We start from the raw sequence: 21,603 nt of genomic DNA on the forward strand, positions 1-21,603 counted from the left end.
AAGACCATTTCAGGGGACTACTTCTTGAAGCTCATCAAGAGAATGCCAAGAGTGTGCAAAGCAGTAATCAAAGCAAAAGGTGGCTACTTTAAAGAACCTAGAATATGACATATTTTCAGTTGTTTCACACTTGTTTGTTATGTATATAATTCCACATGTGTTAATTCATAGTTTTGATGCCTTCATAATGAAAATAAAGAAAACTCTTTGAATGAGAAGGTGTGTCCAAACTTTTGGTCTGTACTGTATAAGAATATAACTACTATAATACTGCTCCTATGTACAAGAATATAACTACCACAATACTGCCCCTAATGTACAATAATATAACTACTATAATACTGCTCCTATGTACAAGAATATAACTGCTATAATACTGCTCCTATGTACAAGAATATAACTACTATAATACTGCCTCCTATGTACAAGAATATAACTACTATAATACTGCCTCCTATGTACAAGAATATAACTACTATAATCATGGTTTGTAGAGTGAAACTAAATCGCACCTCCTCATTCCTATACTATTGACTACTGTATGTAATAAGCAGCATTTCTTATGATAAAACATGGCTATACAGCGGTTATATCAATCATTTGCTGTGCACTATTAAGAGGCAATTAGTATACAGTTTGATCAAAGAGCATAGGCCCACTTACCGCGACAAGGTTGCCTCTTGTGAAGTGGGAACCTACTCTAACCGTAGCGCAGTGCCGTGTGGCGACCACCGCGTCTCCACACTGCTCCAGCAGGCAACGGGATCCAGCAGCCAATCAGCTGCCCCGCTGTACAGCGGAGCCACCTAGGCCTCGGATCCCACAGCTCCACCAGCACAGCACAGAAACAGCGACGGCCGCCATCCAGCGCCGCATGTGAACTGGTGCTAAAGGATCACCTGTTCACAGCTTCTCAGGAACTCCAACTGAGATGTGGTAGGAATTAAAACCCTGTGCAGACTTCTGTTAATTTAAGTAAAGAGCACCTGTGCCACATGGGGAGGAGTGCTGACTTAGTATGGGGGAGAAAAGACTATAAAAAAGAAATGCTGCTTATTACATACAGTAGTCAATAGTATAGGAATGAGGAGGTGCGATTTAGTTTCACTCTACAAACCATGATTTCATTGCTCTATAGTCCTTTTCTCCCCCATACTAAGTCAGCACTCCTCCCCATGTGGCACAGGTGCTCTTTACCCAAATCAGCAGAAGTCTGCACAGGGTTTTAATTTCTACCACATCTCAGTTGGAGTTCCTGAGAAGCTGTGAACAGGTGATCCTTTAGCACCAGTTCACATGCGGCGCTGGATGGCGGCCGTCGCTGTTTCTGTGCTGTGCTGGTGGAGCTGTGGGATCCGAGGCCTAGGTGGCTCCGCTGTACAGCGGGGTAGCTGATTGGCTGCTGGATCCCATTGCCTGCTGGAGCAGTGTGGAGACGCGGTGGTCGCCACACGGCACTGTGCTACGGTTAGAGTAGGTTCGCACTTAACAAGAGGCAACCTTGTCGCGGTAAGTGGGCCTATGCTCTTTGATCAAACTGTATACTAATTGCCTCTTAATAGTGCACAGCAAATGATTGATATAACCGCTGTATAGCCATGTTTTATCATAAGAAATGCTGCTTATTGCATACAGTAGTCAATAGTATAGGAATGAGGAGGTGCGATTTAGTTTCACTCTACAAACCATGATAACTACTATAATACTGCTCTTATGTAGAAGAATATAACTACTATAATACTGCCTCCTAGGTACAAGAATATAACTACTATAATACTGCGCCTATGTACAAGAATATAACTATTATAATACTGCTCTTATGTAGAAGAATATAACTACTATAATACTGCTCTTATGTAGAAGAATATAACTACTATAATACTGCTCCTAGGTACAAGAATATAACTACTATAATACTGCGCCTATGTACAAGAATATAACTATTATAATACTGCTCTTATGTAGAAGAATATAACTACTATAATACTGCTCTTATGTAGAAGAATATAACTACTATAATACTGCTCCTAGGTACAAGAATATAACTACTATAATACTGCTCCTTATGTACAAGAATATAATGACTATAATACTGCTCTTATGTAGAAGAATATAACTACTATAATACTGCTCTTATGTACAAAAATATAACTACTATAATACTGCCCCTATGTACAAGAATATAACTACTATAATACTGCCCCCTATGTACAAGAATATAACTACTATAATACTGCTCTTATGTAGAAGAATATAAGTACTATAATACTGCTCCTATGTACAGGAATATCATTGATCAATAATGCTTATTCGCTCCTGCGGTGGTGCTGTAGGAAAGTTAAACACCTACAAGGTTCCTTCAGAGATTGTATATAGCTGATTGTCTGTGATCAGTTTATAGTTTAAAATGGATTATCCAAAGTGGACAATCCCTTTAAAGTACTCAGGCTACACTAGGGTCTAGGTTTATTTGAATCAAAAGCTTTTAGACTTTATTGATTTTATGAGTGGTTGGGCCTTGAGAATAAATTCCTCTGCTGGGCAAAAGGAACCACAGTCTGACACTGGGATCACCTCTTCAAATAGGTTCCTCAAGCAGATGGAAACTTGCTCATCTCTCCATGGAAAAAATATGTGGTTAATGAGAAACAAAGATTTTTTTTCTATACTTACAAGATATTAAACTTTAAGAGTTGAACGGCCAGACTTTCACAGAATCCTTCAATTGCAAATTTTGAAGCTGCATAGACGTCATTAAAAACAATGCCTGTGTAATAAAAGAAAGTCCAGAGAAAACATTAAAACCTCACATTTACATAAAACTCCAAACTATATTAATGGGCATTAGAGATGTTCCGAATAGTTCGCCGGCGAATAGCTCCCGGCGAACATAGCTTGTTCGCGTTCGCCGCGGCGGGCGAACATATGCGATGTTCTGTCCGCCCCCTATACATCATCATTGAGTAAACTTTGACCCTCTACCTCACAGTCAGCAGACACACTCCAGCCAATCAGCAGCAGACCCTCCCTCCCAGACCCTCCCACCTCCTGGACAGCATCCATTTTAGATTCATTCGGAAGCTGCATTCTTAGTGAGAGGAAGGACAGTGCAGCTGCTGCTGATTTAATAGGGAAATCGATAGCTAGGCCAGTGCATTCAGTGTCCACTACAGTCCTGAAGGACTCATCTGATCTCTGCTGTAAGGACAGCACCCCGAAAAGTCCTTTTTAGGGCTAGAACATCAGTCTGCCTTTTTTTTTTTTTTACCTGAGTAATCAAATTGCAGTTGCCTGCCTGCGGCTGCCAGCGTGTGTGTCAGGCTCACAGCCCTGCAAGTGCATAGTGTCACCAGCGCAACTCATATCTGGTGTCACATTCGATTACATTTAAAGAAAAACAACAATTTTGACTGAATAAATAGCAGTCAGTTACACACGTGTTTGTGTGTTTAACCACTTCAGCCCCCAGTGCTTAAACCCCCTTAATGACCAGACCACTTTTTACAATTCTGCACTACACTACTTTCACCGTTTATTGCTCGGTCATACAACTTACCACCCAAATGAATTTTACCTCCTTTTCTTCTCACTAATAGAGCTTTCATTTGGTGGTATTTTATTGCTGCTGACATTTTTACTTTTTTGTTATTAATCGAAATTTACAGAAATTATTGCAAAAAAATGTCATTTTTCACTTTCAGTTGTAATTTTTTTTTTTAAAACTACATTTCTATATAAATTTTTCTCAAAATTTATTGTTCTACATGTCTTTGATAAAAAAAAAATTTGGGGTAAAAAAAAATTGGTTTGGGTAAAAGTTATAGCGTTTACAAACTATGGTACAAAAATGTGAATTTCCGCATTTTGAAGCAGCTCTGACTTTCTGAGCACCTGTCATGTTTCCTGAGGTTCTACAATGCCCAGACAGTACAAACACCCCACAAATGACCCCATTTTGGAAAGTAGACACCCTAAGGTATTCGCTGATGGGAATAGTGAGTTCATGGAAGTTTTTATTTTTTGTCACAAGTTAGCGGAAAATGATGATTTTTTTTTTCCTTACAAAGTCTTATATTCCACTAACTTGTGACAAAAAATAAAAACTTCCATGAACTCACTATCCCCATCACGAAATACCTTGGGGTGTCTTCTTTCCAAAATGGGGTCACTTGTGAGGTAGTTATACTGCCCTGGTATTTTAGGGGCCCTAATGCGTGAGAAAAAGTCTGGAATCCAAATGTGTAAAAAATGCCCTGTAAAATCCTAAAAGTTCTCATTGGAATTTGGGCCCCTTTGCCCACCTAGGCTGCAAAAAAGTGTCACACCTGTGCTATCACCGTACTCAGAAGAAGTAGGGCAATGTGTTTTGGGGTGTATTTTTACATATACCCATGCTGGGTGAGAGGAATATCTCTCTAAAAGTCAACTTTTCCCATTTTTTTTATACAAAGTTGTCATTATAGAGAGATATTTCTCTCACCCAGCATGGGTATATGTAAAAAAAATAAACCCCAAAACACATTGCCCTACTTCTCCTGAGTACAGCGATACCACATGTGTGACACTTTTTTGCAGCCTAGGTGCGTAAAGGGGCCGAAATTCCAATGAGTATCTTTTAGGAGGGCATTTGGATTCCAGACGTCTTCTCATGCTTTAGGGCCCCTAAAATGCCAGGGCAGTATAAATACCCCACATGTGACCCCATTTTGGAAAGAAGACACCCCAAGGTATTCCGTGAGGGGCATGGCGAGTTCATAGAATTTTTTTTTTTTTGGCACAAGTTAGCGGAAATATAATTTTTTTTGTTTTTTCTCACAAAGTCTCCCTTTCCGCTAACTTGTGACAAAAAATAAAATTTTACATGAACTCGCCATGCCCCTCACAAAATACTTTGGGGTGTCTTCTTTCCAAAATGGGGTCACATGTGGGGTATTTATACTGCCCTGACATTTTAGGGGCCCTAAAGCGTGAGAAAAAGTCTGGAATATAAATGTCTAAAATTTTTTACGCATTTTATTTCCATGAGGGGTATGGTGAGTTCATGTGAGATTTTATTTTTTGTTTTTTAGTTAGTGGAATATGAGACTTTGTAAGAAAAGAAAAAATAAATAAAAAAATCAATTTCCGCTAACTTGTGCCAAAAAAATTTCTGAATGGAGCCTTACAGGGGGGTGATCAATGATAGGGGGGTGATCAGGGAGTCTATATGGGGTGATCACCACAGTCATTGATCACCCCCCTGTAAGGCTCCATTCAGACGTCCGTATGTGTTTTGCGGATCCGATCTGTGGATCCGCAAAACACATATGGACCTCTAAATGGAGCCTTACAGGGGGGTGATCAATGACAGGGGGGTGATCAGGGAGTCTATATGGGGTGATCACCCCCCTGTAAGGCTCCATTCAGACGTCCGTATGTGTTTTGCGGATCCGATCCATGGATCCGTGGATCCGCAAAACACATACGGACCTCTGAATGGGGTGATCAATGACAGGGTGGTGATCAGGGAGTCTATATGGGCTATATGTCATTGATCACCCCCCTGTAAGGCTCCATTCAGACGTCCGTATGTGTTTTGCGGATCCTCGGAACCATGGATCGGATCCGCAAAACACATATGGACTTCTGAATGGAGCCTTACCGGGGGTTGATCAATGACAGGGGGGTGATCAATGACACAGGGGTGATCAGGGAGTCTAATATGGGGTGATCAGGAGTTAATAAGGGGTTAATAAGTGACAGGGGGGGGTGTAGTGTAGTGGTGTTTGGTGCTACTTATTACAGAGCTGCCTGTGTCCTTTGGTGGTCGATCCAACCAAAAGGGACCACCAGAGGACCAGGTAGCAGGTATATTAGACGCTGTTATCAAAACAGCGTCTAATATACCTTTTAGGGGTTAAAAAAATCGCATCTACAGCCTGCCAGCGAACGATCGCCGCTGGCAGGCTTCAGCTAGTGTACCTCCGGTTCCTGTGAATGCGCGCGCCTTCACAGGAAATCTCCGTCTCGCGAGAGGACGCGCCGGCGCGTCCACTCGGAATAACAGGGCCGCCGCAAAGACGCAATCCTGCGTACGGCGGTCCTGTAATGGTTAAGGCCCAGTGCAGTGCATAGTGTCACTTCAGCGCCATTCATATCTGGTGTCCCATTCGATTCCATTTAAAGAACAAAAAACAATTTTGGCTGAATAAATAGCAGTCAGTTGCACACACGTGTTTGTGTGTTTAAGGCCCAGTGCAGTGCATAGTGTCACTTCAGCGCAACTCATATCTTGTGTCACAGTAGCTTGCATGCATAGTACAACTTAACTAATCTAAAAAAAAAAAACAGGCAGAGGCAGGCCACCCCGCAGGGGCCGTCGTGGTCGTGGTGCTGTGATTCCCTTTGGCCCTAGACTAATGCCCAGTGTTCAGAGGCCACGTACCCTGAACTCGAAAAGTTCTAAGGACATAGTTGACTGGCTAACACAGGACACCCAATCTTCTACAGCTTCCGCTCGGAACCTTGACGCACCATCCTCCTCCAGCTCAGCTTCGGGCACCTCTCAAGTTACCACTCGCCCGCCTGCCGCCACCACCAACACTAGCACCACAGCCGCTTCACTTGATCTGTCAGAGGAGTTATTTACACATCAGTTGGAAGAAATGAGTGATGCGCAACCATTATTGCCAGAGGATGTAGATAACAGGGATATGTCTCAGTCAGGCAGCATTACACACATGGACGTACGGTGTGATGATGATGATGTTGTACCCGCTGCTGCTTCCTTTGCTGAGTTGTCAGATACAAGTGAAGCGGTTGATGATGACGATGTGTCCGTGGATGTCACGTGGGTGCCCGCTCGAAGAGAAGAAGAACAGGGGGAAAGATCTGATGGGGAGACAGAGAGGAGGAGGAGACGAGTTGAAAGCAGGGGGAGGTCGTCGCAAGGAGCTAGTGGCACAGTCAGACAGCATGCATCGGCACCCGGGGTCAGCCAGACAGCACGCCAATCAACGCATGCTGTTGCCACCACCAGAATGTCGTCATTGCAGAGCTCAGCAGAGCTAACAAAATCGATGCCATTTGCAACCTGTGCCAAAAGAAACAGAGTTGTGGGAAGTCCAACACCCACCTAGGTACAACTGCTTTGCGAAGGCACATGATCTCAAATCACAAACGCCTATGGGATCAACACATGAGTACAAGCAGCACACAAACTCAAAGCCGCCATCCTCCTCCTGGTCCAGCATCTTCAGCCACGTAAACCACTGCTGTCCTCCTTGCCCCCTCTCAACCACCCGCCACTCCGTCTCTCGCCTTGAGCAGTTCCTGCTCATCTGCCCACAGCTACCTGCTACCTGCCGAACATCACCATCCTAGCGCCACCTCGATGCCTCATCAGACTCAGGCCTCCTAATCTATGGACTCAACATATGGCCCCCTAACTCCTCTTTAGGGAACGCAAGTACCACATGTCTTAACAGCATTATCTGCCTGTTGTTTCGCTGTAATATATTGTTATCATTCATATAGATATTCTCTGGGGTACTTGCTGAACATCAATTATATATGTCTATGCCATGGTGTACTTTTATGACATTATCTCTCAGACCCCTTTAGTGGTGTCCTTATTATACTGTAATGTAACAAACTTATAATCCTCTATGCGGATTTCCTCATGCGGACCACACATGTGTATATATAAATTGTTGTACCGCCACTTAGCCACCTCCTGGATTTCTTGAGATATAGAGGTCTCTATATTTCATCAATCCGGACCCTCATCTCCTGATCCACTACTGGCTACATAGGAATCCCTTGGATTGAATAATTAGTCATCTTACTGACAGGTGTAAACGTATTCATCAGAGCCAGTGGCTTCTATGATTTTATTTAAAATCTAAAATAGCTCGAAAAAGCCTAAAACTAAAAATCAAAAATAAATTAATCTACTTGTATATAATATTACCTTAAGTACCTTGGTGTCGGGTATTCCATGATCAGTTTTGTCCCCTGATGAGCCTGACAACAACCAGGTGAAATGCGTAGGGACGGTATTGAACATCTCTATTATTTTATATATTCACTTTTTCTCTTGGATATTTCACTGTCACTTATTTTTGGGTACTTCTGTTGTTCTATTTATTATTTTGTGTACTTTAGTATAGGTCTCTGATCAGGGTTATCATTCTCTGTTCATTCTTCCCCGCTAGGGTCCTTCAGGGTCACTAGGAGGCACGAGACACGGGATCGCCCTTATCAGGGCGGCTATTCCGTATATAGGTAGGAATCTCTACATCAGGGCCAGAGTCAGGGACCTTCTTCCCTATAGGCCCAACAAACCTGCTCTATCCCTTCCCCATTAGCCTCCAAAGGGTTCCACCACAAGACCTTACTTTTTGATTTTCTTTTCATATTTATTCCTGATTTTTGAATAGATAAGGGTGTATTGACTTTTATTTAAAAACAATTAAAGGTTATATTTTAGAATGGTGGTAATTCTGTGACTAATTGTAATACAACCTCATTCTACTATAGATTCCCCTGAACAGGATTATGTTCAAACTGTGAATGAAACTGTGCCCACAGTCAGGTGTCTGTCAAGGACATGTTTGAGCGTAAGAAGCCAATGTCACAAAGTCACCCCCTTGCCCGGCGTCTGACAGCTGGTTTGTCTGAACTCTTAGCCCGCCAGCTTTTACCATACAAGCTGGTGGAGTCTGAGGCATTCCAAAAATTTGTAGCTATTGGGACACCGCAGTGGAAGGTACCCGGCCAAAATTTATTTTCACAAAAGGCAATCCCCAACCTGTACTCGATTGTGCAAAAGGAAGTCATGGCATGTCTGGCACACAGTGTAGGGGACGTAATAGGGATTAAAATGATAAGAATAGAACAACATAACACACCACAACTATCTGGCAGCACATTAGATTGCACGCGCAGTGCCCCAAATTTGAAGTAGGAGGACCGACCAAGCATCTTTTTCCATCTCCCCGTTCCTAAAATCGATGCCATATACACGTCCCCTGATAGAGGACGTAACAGGGATTAAACTGATAGGAATAGTACTACTTAACACACCTTATAATAACGCAGAGAGAGGCAACGCAGAGAGAGGAGTCTGAAGAAGAGGAGTCAGAGGAGGAAGGTGGCTTTGAGGAGGTGGAAGACCAACCACAGCAGGCGTCCCAGGGGGCTTGTTGTCACCTTTCGGGGACCCTTGGTGTTGTACGTGGCTGGGTGGAGGAAGAGACCTTCAATGACATCAGTGAGGACAAGGAACGGGACATGGCTAGCTTGGTATCCAACCTTGTGCAAATGGTGAGTTTGCGGTTGTGCAAATGGACTGTTTGCGGTTGTTTGCGGTGCGTTAAACGGGGAGTTTGGTCTGTCACTGTGAAGCGGGCGTAACCCTTACACTACCTGATCGATACAACATCATACCTGATGTTTTAAAGCACATTATTCCAAACAATTTAGGAATGTTAGGTGATTTATGCCCTTTATGGATTAAAACCCGACTCTGCGTCAACTACGTAATTTTCCATGGGAGTTTTGCCATGGATCCCCCTCCGGCATGCCACAGTCCAGGTGTTAGTCCCCTTGAAACAATTTTTCCATCACTATTGTGGCCAGAAAGAGCCCCTGTGGGTTTGAAAATTCGCCTGCCTATTGAAGTCAATGGCGGTTCGCCCGTTCGCGAACATTTGCGAAAATTCGCGTTCGCTGTTCGCGAACGGAAAATTTTATGTTCGCGACATCACTACTGGGCATCACAAGTATTGCTAATGTCCCATATATAGTATATCAAAGGGGTGGTTTCCACTTTAGAAATTGTTTTTGTTAGAAGTATTCTCTGACAGTAAGCTCATGGGGTGTTCTTCTGCTGGGACCTCTAGTCATTGCCTTTCAGTTAACCAGTAGGGCCACTGTAAGAAGAATACATCATTTCACACTGGTGGACTGAAGACTTGTGTTAATACACAGCAGCCGTCTGAACAAGATGAGCTGCAATGTGAACCCTACGAACAGAGAATTTAAGGGCAGAATCAGTTTAACGCTCCTCATTCGTGTCCCTTTTGGGTTAAATGGGTCGTCCTATCCGGGACATCTATGGAATAATGCTAGGATATATCAAAAATGTCCGATAGCTGTATCACATCTGGGACTTGCTACTATCTCTAGAGCAAGGCCCATGAAGTGAATGCAAAACATATGGCATGCCATGCATAGGTGGCATCCTCTATGGGACTACCGAAAATAGCCGAGCAAGGGTTTGGTTATTTTCAAAACTTTCATAGTGGTGAATGGAGGGTGGCCACGTATGCGTTACATGCTTTCCCTTCACTTTGGTGTTCCATTCTGGAGACACCTGTGGCGAAACCAACATCGCCACTGGGTTTTGGAGAGGCCTGTTTACCAGCCTCTTGCCTCAGGATTATGGCCCATAATAACTTTAAAGGAGAAGACAGACACAGCGTAAATCTGTCTTTGGAATGGTATTTTGTTATGTGGGGGTACCCAGATAGCTAATTTTATTGTATTCGTGTATTCTGAGTACCATTCACCTAATGATATGCACTCAGACTTGAGCTATCTGGGGCTATGTTAAATGTCTGTGTTTGCTGTGGGGGTGTGACATTGGGTGTTTGGGTGGTGATTTCTGTCCTGTTGTCCTCACATGTGTATTGGCGATTTCTCTGTGTCCTGAGAGATAATTGAATTGCTCCTCGGGTGTCTCCAGGGCAGAGAGGAGGAAACCATGATGCATCGTGGGGATGTGTTGTATCTGTGTATCCTGAGTTGCTACGTATCTGTCCTGTGTCACAGTCTTCCTTCTGGTCCCCTAGGGGCGTGTACACCAGATGGGGACCTGCATAAATACGGGCGGATAGCCCTCAATAAAGTGTTCCTGTTTTATACCTTCATGAAGTCTTGGCTCATGTTTGGGGGATGGAATAACTACACTCTTGGGGATTGCTATATCACAATACTCCCCTGAGTATAAACTCTTGTAAGAGCTTGCTCCTGGTTCCTGTCTCTGAATTTAGGAGAGGTTCACCCACTGGAGCCTGGAGCCTTGTCGTAGTTCCAGGGTGGGTAGGAGACGGCGAGACCTCCACCAAGCTTCGGCGGTTCGTGGGGTCTTCAGTGCTGACGGTGTCAAGTGGAGTGCTTGGAGTCCTCTGGAAGCACTAGGAGCAGCTATCGACGGAGGTACCCGGTCGGGGTGCTAGGCGTTCCGTTACAACACCTATCTGACATTTATGGCACATCCTAGTGATAGGCCATAAATGTCTGAGATAGGACAACCTCTTTGACTTTAAACTGAGAGGAAGAAAATGAACTTCAAGGTTAATGAAACATGAGGCTCTGCCTTCTACATAGAACATATAGAAATAAGTAGGAGGATATACTTATAGTTCAGATCCCCAACCTAATCGGCTTTGATACCATCTACGAGGGGAAAATGAGTCAAAGAGAGACTTTGTTAAACATTTTGTCTAGTTTAGAAAGTTCATTTTCATAAACCCCTTTCATATACCCATGCTCCTCATACCTAGGCCAGAGTGGAGAGTGGATACAAATAGAGCTTCTGACTGTGGAGGACCTTCCTGTCCTGGATTACAAAGGTATGCCATTGATTTGATTCAGTGCTTCTTTTACCTTGTGGTGGCACTGCATGGAAACTGACCACTTGCTGCCAGGTTTTCTCACATGTTACAACTGATCACTGAGGGATCCTGGAGAGCGGAACTGCAGGATTATTTAATTGACCCTTATAGCCCAAAAATAGGAATTTCCAGAGTGGAGACTACCTTTAAACAAATACAATAAATTTAGCATACGCAAAGTTATCAGTAACCTCGGTTATCATAACCTCAGGCATAAATATAATTATACATGAGTTTTAGGATTTTTACACGTTCTACACTTGCTTCTTATCTTACTTCACCTTCCCTTACTGTGACAGTATCTGCTCTATATGGGACAGTATCTATATGGAAGAAATATTTTTGTGATTGTCTTGATATTGCAAAATTCCTTTAATTGGTGATTATAGGTCAGCATGTTACTCCATGCTGTTGATGTAGGAACCTTATTAAACATCCACAATCTAGGGATAAATATCTTAGAGTTGGTACCTCTGTTTCGTGTGCATCACTTAGCATTCTAGGTACCTCAGCCCAGTATTGATAGAGCTTTGGACATCTCCAGAGGAGGTATATTAAATCCACAGACCCTTGAAGGCACTTAGGACAATTAACAGAGGATATTTCCTGGATTTTAAAAATAAATTTGGGCATATAATTTAACCTTTGGATGGTGTGCCAATATACACTGCTCAAAAAAATAAAGGGAACACTTAAACAACACAATGTAACTCCAAGTCAATCACACTTCTATGAAATCAAACTGTCCACTTAGGAAGCAACACTGAGTGACAATCAATTTCACATGCTGTTGTGCAAATGGGATAGACAACAGGTGGAAATTATAGGCAATTAGCAAGACACCCCCAATAAAGGAGTGGTTCTGCAGGTGGTGACCACAGACAACTTCTCAGTTCCTATGCTTCCTGGCTGATGTTTTGGTCACTTTTGAATGCTGGCGGTGCTTTCATATTTGACACAGTCCTGACCTCAGTATCTGAGGAAAGGGATTTAGGAGTAATTATTTCAGAAGACTTAAAGGTGGGAAGACAATGTAATAGAGCAGCACGAAATGCCAGCAGAATGCTTGGATGTATAGGGAGAGGTATAAGCAGTAGAAAGAGTGAAGTGCTTATGCCGCTGTACAGAACACTGGTGAGACCTCACTTGGAGTATTGTGCGCAGTACTGGAGGCCATATCTCCAGAAGGATATAGATACTCTAGAGAGAGTTCAGAGAAGAGCTACTAAACTAGTACATGGATTGCAGGATAAAACTTACCAGGAAAGGTTAAAGGACCTTAATATGTATAGCTTGGAAGAAAGAAGAGACAGAGGGGATATGATAGAAACTTTTAAATACATAAAGGGAATCAACTCGGTAAAGGAAGAGAGCATATTTAAAAGAAGAAAAACTACCACAAGAGGACACAGTTTTAAATTAGAGGGGCAAAGGTTTAAAAGTAATATAAGGAAGTATTACTTTACTAAGAGAGTAGTGGATGCATGGAATAGCCTTCCTGCAGAAGTGGTAGCTGCAAATACAGTGAAGGGGTTTAAGCATGCATGGGATAGGCATAAGGCTATCCTTCATATAAGATAGGGCCAGGGGCTATCCATAGTACTCAGTATATTGGGCAGACTAGATGGGCCAAATGGTTCTTATCTGCCGACACATTCTATGTTTCTATGTTTCACTCTAGTGGTAGCATGAGACGGAGTCTACAACCCACACAAGTGGCTCAGGTAGTGCAGCTTATCCAGGATGGCACATCAATGCGAGCTGTGGCAAGAAGGTTTGCTGTGTCTGTCAGCGTAGTGTCCAGAGCATGGAGGCGCTACCAGGAGTCAGGCCAGTACATCAGGAGATGTGGAGGAGGCCGTAGGAGGGCAACAACCCATCAGCAGGACCGCTACCTGCGCCTTTGTGCAAGGAGGAACAGGAGGAGCACTGCCAGAGCCCTGCAAAATGACCACCAGCAGGCCACAAATGTGCATATGTCTGCTCAAACGGTCAGAAACAGACTCCATGAGGGTGATATGAGGGCCCGACGTCCACAGGTGGGGGTTGTGCTTACAGCCCAACACCGTGCAGGACGTTTGGCATTTGCCAGAGAACACTAAGATTGGCAAATTCGCCACTGGCGCCCTGTGCTCTTCACAGATAAAAGCAGGTTTACACTGAGCACATGTGACAGACGTGACAGAGTCTTGAGACGCCGTGGAGAACGTTCTGCTGCCTGCAACATCCTCCAGCATGACCGGTTTGGCATTGGGTCAGTAATGGTGTGGGGTGGCATTTCTTTGGAGGGCCACACAGCCCTCCATGTGCTCGCCAGGGGTAGCCTGACTGCCATTAGGTACCGAGATGAGATCCTCAGACCCCTTGTGAGACCATATGCTGGTGCGGTTGGCCCTGGGTTCCTCCTAATGCAAGACAATGCTAGACCTCATGTGGCTGGAGTGTGTCAGCAGTTCCTACAAGACGAAGGCATTGATGCTATGGACTGGCCCGCCCGTTCCCCAGACCTGAATCCAATTGAGCACATCTGGGACATCATGTCTCGCTCTATCCACCAACGACACGTTGCACCACAGATTGTCCAGGAGTTGGCAGATGCTTTAGTCCAGGTCTGGGAGGAGATCCCTCAGGAGACCATCCGCCACCTCATCAGGAGCATGCACAGGCGTTGTAGGGAGGTCATACAGGCACGTGGAGGCCACACACACTACTGAGCCTCATTTTGACTTGTTTTTAAGGACATTACATCAAAGTTGGATCAGCCTGTAGTGTGTTTTTCCACTTTAATTTTGAGTGTGACTCCAAATCCAGACCTCCATGGGTTGAAAATTTTGATTTCCATTTTTTTATTTTTGTGTGATTTTGTTGTCAGCACATTCAACTATGTAAAGAACAAAGTATTTCAGAAGAATATTTAATTAATTCAGATCTAGGATGTGTTATTTTTGTGTTCCCTTTATTTTTTTGAGCAGTGTAACTGTCATGACCGCTACCCCAGCAGCAGTCGTGTCGCACCAGACAGAGGGGAAGGGGGACCCTTATCTACGGATGGGAATAGTATGGCCACCCCTGACTAACCCTAAGCTGGCACCTGTCTGCCCTGATACCCTAGACGGGGTGTGAACCCGTGCGGCGAGCAGTATGCCTAAACCCTCAGTCACCCTAACAAGCCTAGAGTGGGGAAAGGCCGATGGGAGCACTAGTCACCATCACTCATGTCTAGGAGAACAGCAGGGGAAGACAGCAACAAACAAACTATATCAAAGATAGACTTATCCAGTCATGAGCAGAGAAGGCGATCCCAATCACGACAGTCCACGCCGGACAAGAGCTCCACAGCAACACCATCAAACGATCTCCTTCAAAGGTCAGAATAGAACTGGAAGTAAGGACTATATCTGGCAATGACTGCAAGTGAAAGTGAAACTAATATAGTAGCTGGGAGTGGCAGACAGGACTCACCAGAGAAGGATGCCTACAAACTCCCAGTCAGGACAAAAAGGTTCACAAGGCAAAACCCAGATGACATACCCTGAACCACGGAGCAAACTCACAAGCTATCGCGAGTAGCAAGTCGCTGCGACCTTCTCCTCCCAGACCTGTCTGGATCAGTCACAGTCGTGACAGTAACTTGATCCAGGAGGCATTAGAAGTTACTTCGCTGAGGCTGCTAAAGACTTTATCCCAACCAACCAGTACTGAATGGGCGAGATGCCTTTGCCACCTTTTACAAGACTGAAAAACAACCCCCATAGATCTACTATGTATTAACAATGAATATACCTTAAAGAGGACCTTTCATGGGTCTGGACATTGTTAACTAAGTAGCAGGACATGTAGAGCGGCGCCCAGGGATCTCCCTGGACTTACTATTATATCTGGGCACCGCTTCGTGCGCCCGCTGTGGCCCCCGTTACTGTCTCCCGCGCTGTATGCTAATTACTACTATCGGAACATCGGGGAGGAGACATCAGCTTTTCTCCCTGGGCGTTCCTTCTCCCTGGCTGTAGCGCTGTCCTATCGCAGCGCAGAGCGTCACAGCCAGGGAGAAGGTGCAGTTCAGGGATCCTCGTCCCTGGAAGTAGGGTTCCTACCCTATTACATGTAGCTCAAAATAACTCCAGTGACATAAGTAAATCTTCTTGAATAGTGATTTTTAATTATTATGCGGCTTAAATGTGACGTTTCGGCCAACACAGCCTTTTTCAAACTGAAGTACAAACAAAAAGAAGTATATACAGTAAATAACAATTTGATCCATCACGACAAATATGGTAAACATTAGGTGATTATGTGGCCAGAGATATATCATTCATATCTATGGCATTTTCCGCGGAAGTCCATGTATTTCTATTCCATGCAAAGAGTGATATGAACATAATACAATTAATGTAGCATCTAACACGTAATATAACAGAAGCATTGTGTCATAACAACATGATGTCACATGGCGGAAATCCACGACTCATAAAGCATACAATCGTATGAAGGTAGAGGTCCACCAAAATATCACTGGTGTACAGGACGTTCATCCAAAGCTGTCCCAAAGCGAGTACTGAGTCATCCTAGTTAAGAAAACTTTGTTAAGAGGCTGTGGAGGGGCAGAAACAACAGGGACACTCCCAGGGGGATGAACAGGTCCTGTTTACCTCACGGGGATAAGATAACTTAAGAGACCTGGACTACTGGCCTACCTGGTGCCGCTCTGTAAGGAACATGGAAGGCGATGGCTTGGTCTCACCAAATGTGCTGCTGCACTACCGGAGGATGCCATGTTTTTACCGGTGTGGCCGGCATCTTATGAGGCTTGTGCGCTAAACAGTGGCTGTCACATGCGCATGCGCCGAGCGCTTTTTAGACCTCAGTATGAGGTCTGTAGCATGGAAGACATCCGGCCGGAGTGATAGTCTCGCGAGACTACGCTCCCGTGGTGTGAATTTTAAATGTGTGCATGTTAAACTGTGCAGGACAATCGGGGCAGCAACAGTGAAAGAGGGATAATACAGTACAGCGAGAGTGAGAGAATCGCTATAGGAGGGGATGTAGGGAAGTGAATAGAGAGAAAAGGAAGTTAGAAGGCAGATTATCGAAGGGGGTGAGACAGATCAGGCGTATAGAGAGGACAATGTTGAAAGACAACAAAAATGAACCAAAACTTAGTAAGTAATGAGCAGGCAAGAAAACAGAAAGTCCAAATAAAAGAGCTGAAAAAAATTGGGCAACTCAGGACAAACGAATTAAGGGAAAAGAGAGAAATGAGGGAAAAGAGAGAATTAAGGGAAAAAAGGTGAAGCATGGAATTAAATGAAAGAAGTGAAAGAAAGGTGGGAAAAATGGAAAAAAAAAGGCAAAAGGAACCAGAAAAAAATGAAAAAGGGGTTAGATGCTACATTAATTGTATTATGTTCATATCACTCTTTGTATGGAATAGAAATACATGGACTTCCGCAGAAAATGCCATAGATATGAATGATATATCTCTGGCCACATAACCACCTAATGTTTACTATGTTTGTCGTGATGGATCAAATTGTTATTTACTGTATATACTTCTTTTTGATTGTACTTCAGTTTGAAAAAGGCCGTGTTGGCCGAAACGTCACATCTAAGCCGCATAATGATTGAAAATCACTATTCAAGAAGCTTTACTTATGTCACTGGAGTTATTTTGAGCTATCATCAGGGTATCGACAGGATTGAATCACAAGGATCGTGGTCAGTAAAGGTTTGAAAATGTTCAAAAGCATGTCTTAGTTATATGGACAAACAGCATGACTGTTTAGCCTAGGCTTGTCCTTGGTGCACAGTAGACCCCCAGTTGTCATTAACCTAAAGGTGGCCACACACATTAGACAAATGTTTTCTGAACCTCTTATGGCGTGCAAGCCACCAGGGTTGTAAGGCCACTTTCACACAGCGTTTTGCATCAATATTTGTAAGCCAAAACCAGGAGAAAACATAAAATGGAAAGACTTTCACCTCTTCTGTAGTTTGAGTCCATCCCTGGTTTTGACTAGCAAATATTGAAAAATGATGGCCAAATACTGACCACAATGTTTCTGTTCAAACATTCTCTTGGGCGGGAAGTGACAGTGACACTACTTTAAAGAAAACAAGATGCCCAATATGAAAGTAGCCATAGACTGGCAGATGTCTTACTAATATCGATAGTCTTTGAGGCATCTATCTGTCCTCATACCCTAAGGCCTCTTGCACACAAATGTTTTTTTTTCCATTTACGTTTTTTTGCGTTCCGTATACCATTCATTTCAATGGATCTGCCCAAAAAATGGAAGGTACTCCGTATGCCTTCCGTTTCCGTATTTCCATTTTTCCGTTCCGTTGAAAGATAGAACATGTCCTATTATTGTCCGCATAACGGACAAGGATAGTACTGTTCTATCAGGGGCCAGCTGTTCCATTCCGCAAAATACGGAATGCACACGCATGTCATCCGTATTTTTTGCGGATCCTGTTTTTGCGGACCGCAAAATACTGAAAAAGTCATACGGTCGTGTGCAAGAGGCCTAAGAGAAATAACATTGTGGTATTAAGTATAGTAAATACCCATATCTCACCTTGTAACCCCATGACGCTGCTTATAACCACAATGTGACCACTTCTTCTCTTCTTCATGGCAGGGAGCAATTCTTTGATCAAGTTCACCACCCCAAAAAAGTTTGTCTCAAAGACTTTCTTCATGTCGTCCATTGAGATGCTTTCAAGGGGACCAGCCTGGCCTACACCAGCGTTGTTCACTGGGAATCAACAATGTACATCATATTACAAGAGTTATAACAAACTTCATTCCGTATTAACACCAAACTAAATGTGTAACTCAACCATGTTGATCGCTTACCAAGGATGTCCACTGTCTGACCAGGCAGCTCTGCTATGCATTTCTTCACTGACTCTTCATTGGTTACATCCAGCTGTCTGATTACCAGGGTCTTATTGAAGGACTCTCCAGCTTCTGCTACCAACTTTGCACTCTTGTTGGGGTCTCTCATAGTGGCAATCACTGTTGATAGAGCAAGAGCTTGAGTTCACCATGGAATGTGCTTCTCCAATAAATAAGCAGACTATCAAACTTTGTGATTTTTTTATTCATATACTAAGAACGAGGCAGTGATGACACAAAGGTCTCTGACAATCTCAGATTTTTGACCAGATATGGCTGCATTGTTCCTGTATGTCTAGTTGATGTGTATTATCGCGGCCTTACTTATTTGGCCTAAGCCATCCAGCAAACAAGATGCCCTCAATACTAAGGTATTCTTTCTTTATGGCAGTCTCTATATTTCTTTGGTGCTGCATGGAATGTATATATATATATATATATATATATATATAAAAAAACAGGACTTCTATTATTTAACCTAGAGACTTACTAATACGTCTTATAACCTGCAGGTCCGACTATATGTAGCAGGAATCTTCGGAAACTTGTGTTACACTGTGACCTCACCTAGACCTATGATTTTACGCATATACCTACCTTTTTGGCTACTAATCTCTTTGAGACTCTTGATATACCGACAGATCTCCTCTGTCCATTGTATTCTATACTCTGTGTACTAAATCTACTATCCGATTTGCACTATGTACCTTGACATATATTACTAATATCTAGGAATATTGTTTTCCTATGTACGTATCTTCATATGTACCATATTTCCTATTTTGCCTCAGGCCGTGAACAACGTCTTGTGATAAGACAGAAACGTTGGCCAGTATTAATTATTACTTCCTGGATGGATAATAAAGAAGCATTATTAATTCAACTATAAAACGAGTGCCGTGGTGTCATGCCCCACTCTGACGATATGCGGAGGTCGGCCAGGATAGCAGCACGAGTTTAGTGTTTGTTTTGGAGCCGTGCTGGATCCGCCTCTCATCAAGTGCACTGGGTGGGGTCATTAGTTTAAATAGTACACCAGCCCAGTGCTCTGGGCGGATTATACTAATCATTGTGGTCTTGGAAGCTAGGAAGGAAGGTTGGCTGTCTGTTCCAGCTCAGGAAGATAAGTGTTATTTAAAGTTTGGTTGTTTTGTGTCATCTATCCCATCTAGGTTCTGTGCGAGCAGGCTGCTCCTATTTCCCCACTTCACCATCTCAGGGAACTCAGGGTTTTGTCAGCCCAGGCACGGGGACACCTCATACCTACCTTAAAGGTCTGTAGGTAAGCTGAGCAGTGCAGGGAAAGAGGTCAGGGATTAGTTAGGAGGTGACCCTTCCCCTGTCTCTCGCCCAGAGCCTGGTTGGTGCGTTATCTGTTAGACTGAGTGCACGTCCGCCGTGACACGTGGTCATTCCCATTATACTATTACCGCAATTACCGCTGAGCACCGTAACAAGAAATAGAGGAGTGCCGTCCAAATATATTTTTAGTTGATGTGTAGTGCCCTGGAGCAAGAGTACTTTATAGTTGGGACCTTTGTGGATATTTGCCCCATTGGTACTATAGAAAACCTCCAACACCCTACTTTATTGCACATTGAAGAGTTAACTTGCACCATGATTTATGCCATTGTTTATACTTATATTGTCTTGTGTTGTTGAACTGCATTTTATATATTTATTGTGATATATCCTGTTCATTCTCACTGTTATTGTACAGTATTTGCACTGCACTGCAGGGAGATTTAATACACAGCCAGCTAATACTGAGAGACTTTGGGACTTTCTACCTATGCACTGAGAAGCTAGTCATTTTTCACAGTTACTATAAGAGAATATGCAGAACTAAGTTTTGGAGGGGAAAACAGACACAGTGACCTTTTGACTGTCTAGTTAAGCTCTATCTAGACTGTTGTTTATTTCTGAAAACTGCTTATTCATTCCCATTGACTTGTATTAAGGGCTCAATACAAGTCTATGGCAGATGGAAATTGCAACATTGTTTCTGTTAGGCGGTGTTTCTCCAATAGAAGGTTCTGAATCAGAAACTGTATAAAAAAAAAGTAGTCAGAGCCCCTAGTTGTCTGCAATTAGGGACCAGTGTTCAGTAAGAGAGACTCTGCCAGACTTCACCAGTAACCAGAAGAAGATGCTGAGATGGAGATATTCTGCCACAGTCAGTGGGTCACTAGCCCTTTGATCAGTGATGCAGCCATCTCAGGCCTTTTCTCAGCACAGAACCTTCTTCTACCAGAGGGGAGACTGGACAAACCAGTTAACTGCATTGCCTGTATTGTTTTGCACTTAAGTTCCTCCAGTAAAGAACACTGGTTAACTGCAAACCCTGACTCTCTGGACTTATTTCCCATTGGGGTGCACCACGCCTATCATCCTCTCTGTAGAGCAGCAAAATGTGATAACACCTCAATGGAGCCACCCCAAACCCAGCCACTGTAGCTGTGTGAAAAGTACATGGATGGTGGGAGGGATGAAGGTGTCCTTTGTGACATGACCCAACTGATCTCCTTAGTCCAGGTCTGATCCCTTCTTGGCTATGAAACGTTATCATAGCGTTAAGTATTACGCCATGCCAGAATTACGAATAAACAGTTATCACTTTAGATTACAAAACACTCCTCCTCATCCCCCGAGCTATCAGTGGGTATTAGTTGGCAGTCATATGGTACTTTAAGAGGCTTCATGATTGGAGGGAATGAGTCTTAAGAATAAGCAGATTTGCTTGGAGCAAAAGGTCAGTGTCTGAGACTGAGTAATTTTATTACGAAACCATGTTCCACTTCTCAAAAACAGCAATTGTCCTTAGTGTATATATACGAATAAATGTGATACCTGACTATATTACAGGCAAAGCTAGTACAAGAATGAGGTTTTAGGACCACTATGTTTAAAATTGGGGGTCCTCTCTGAGGAACTAAAATCTGATAAAAAATGTTAAAATGTCATCATGGCTGGTCACTGTTTACTTCGATGCAGTAGTCATGGGCTATATACCCACAAGACCACTACAGACAATCACTGGCC

General features: G+C 43.4%; 1 protein-coding gene across 1 annotated transcript in view; it reads right to left on the minus strand.

Annotated features, from left to right (window-relative positions):
- Positions 1–21,603, minus strand: part of LOC120986374 (retinol dehydrogenase 8-like) — a 39,325-nt gene that overhangs the window by 9,589 nt on the left and 8,133 nt on the right. The window contains exons 2-4 of the mRNA XM_040414911.1: positions 18,520–18,681; positions 18,239–18,418; positions 2,674–2,767 (exon numbers count right to left, since the gene is read on the minus strand). Coding sequence (XP_040270845.1) covers positions 2,674–2,767; positions 18,239–18,418; positions 18,520–18,681 — 436 coding nt within the window. The remainder of the gene's footprint in view (positions 1–2,673; positions 2,768–18,238; positions 18,419–18,519; positions 18,682–21,603) is intronic.

This window comes from Bufo bufo, chromosome 1, assembly GCF_905171765.1.
Source record: "Bufo bufo chromosome 1, aBufBuf1.1, whole genome shotgun sequence".
Classification (NCBI taxonomy): Eukaryota; Metazoa; Chordata; class Amphibia; order Anura; family Bufonidae; genus Bufo; species Bufo bufo.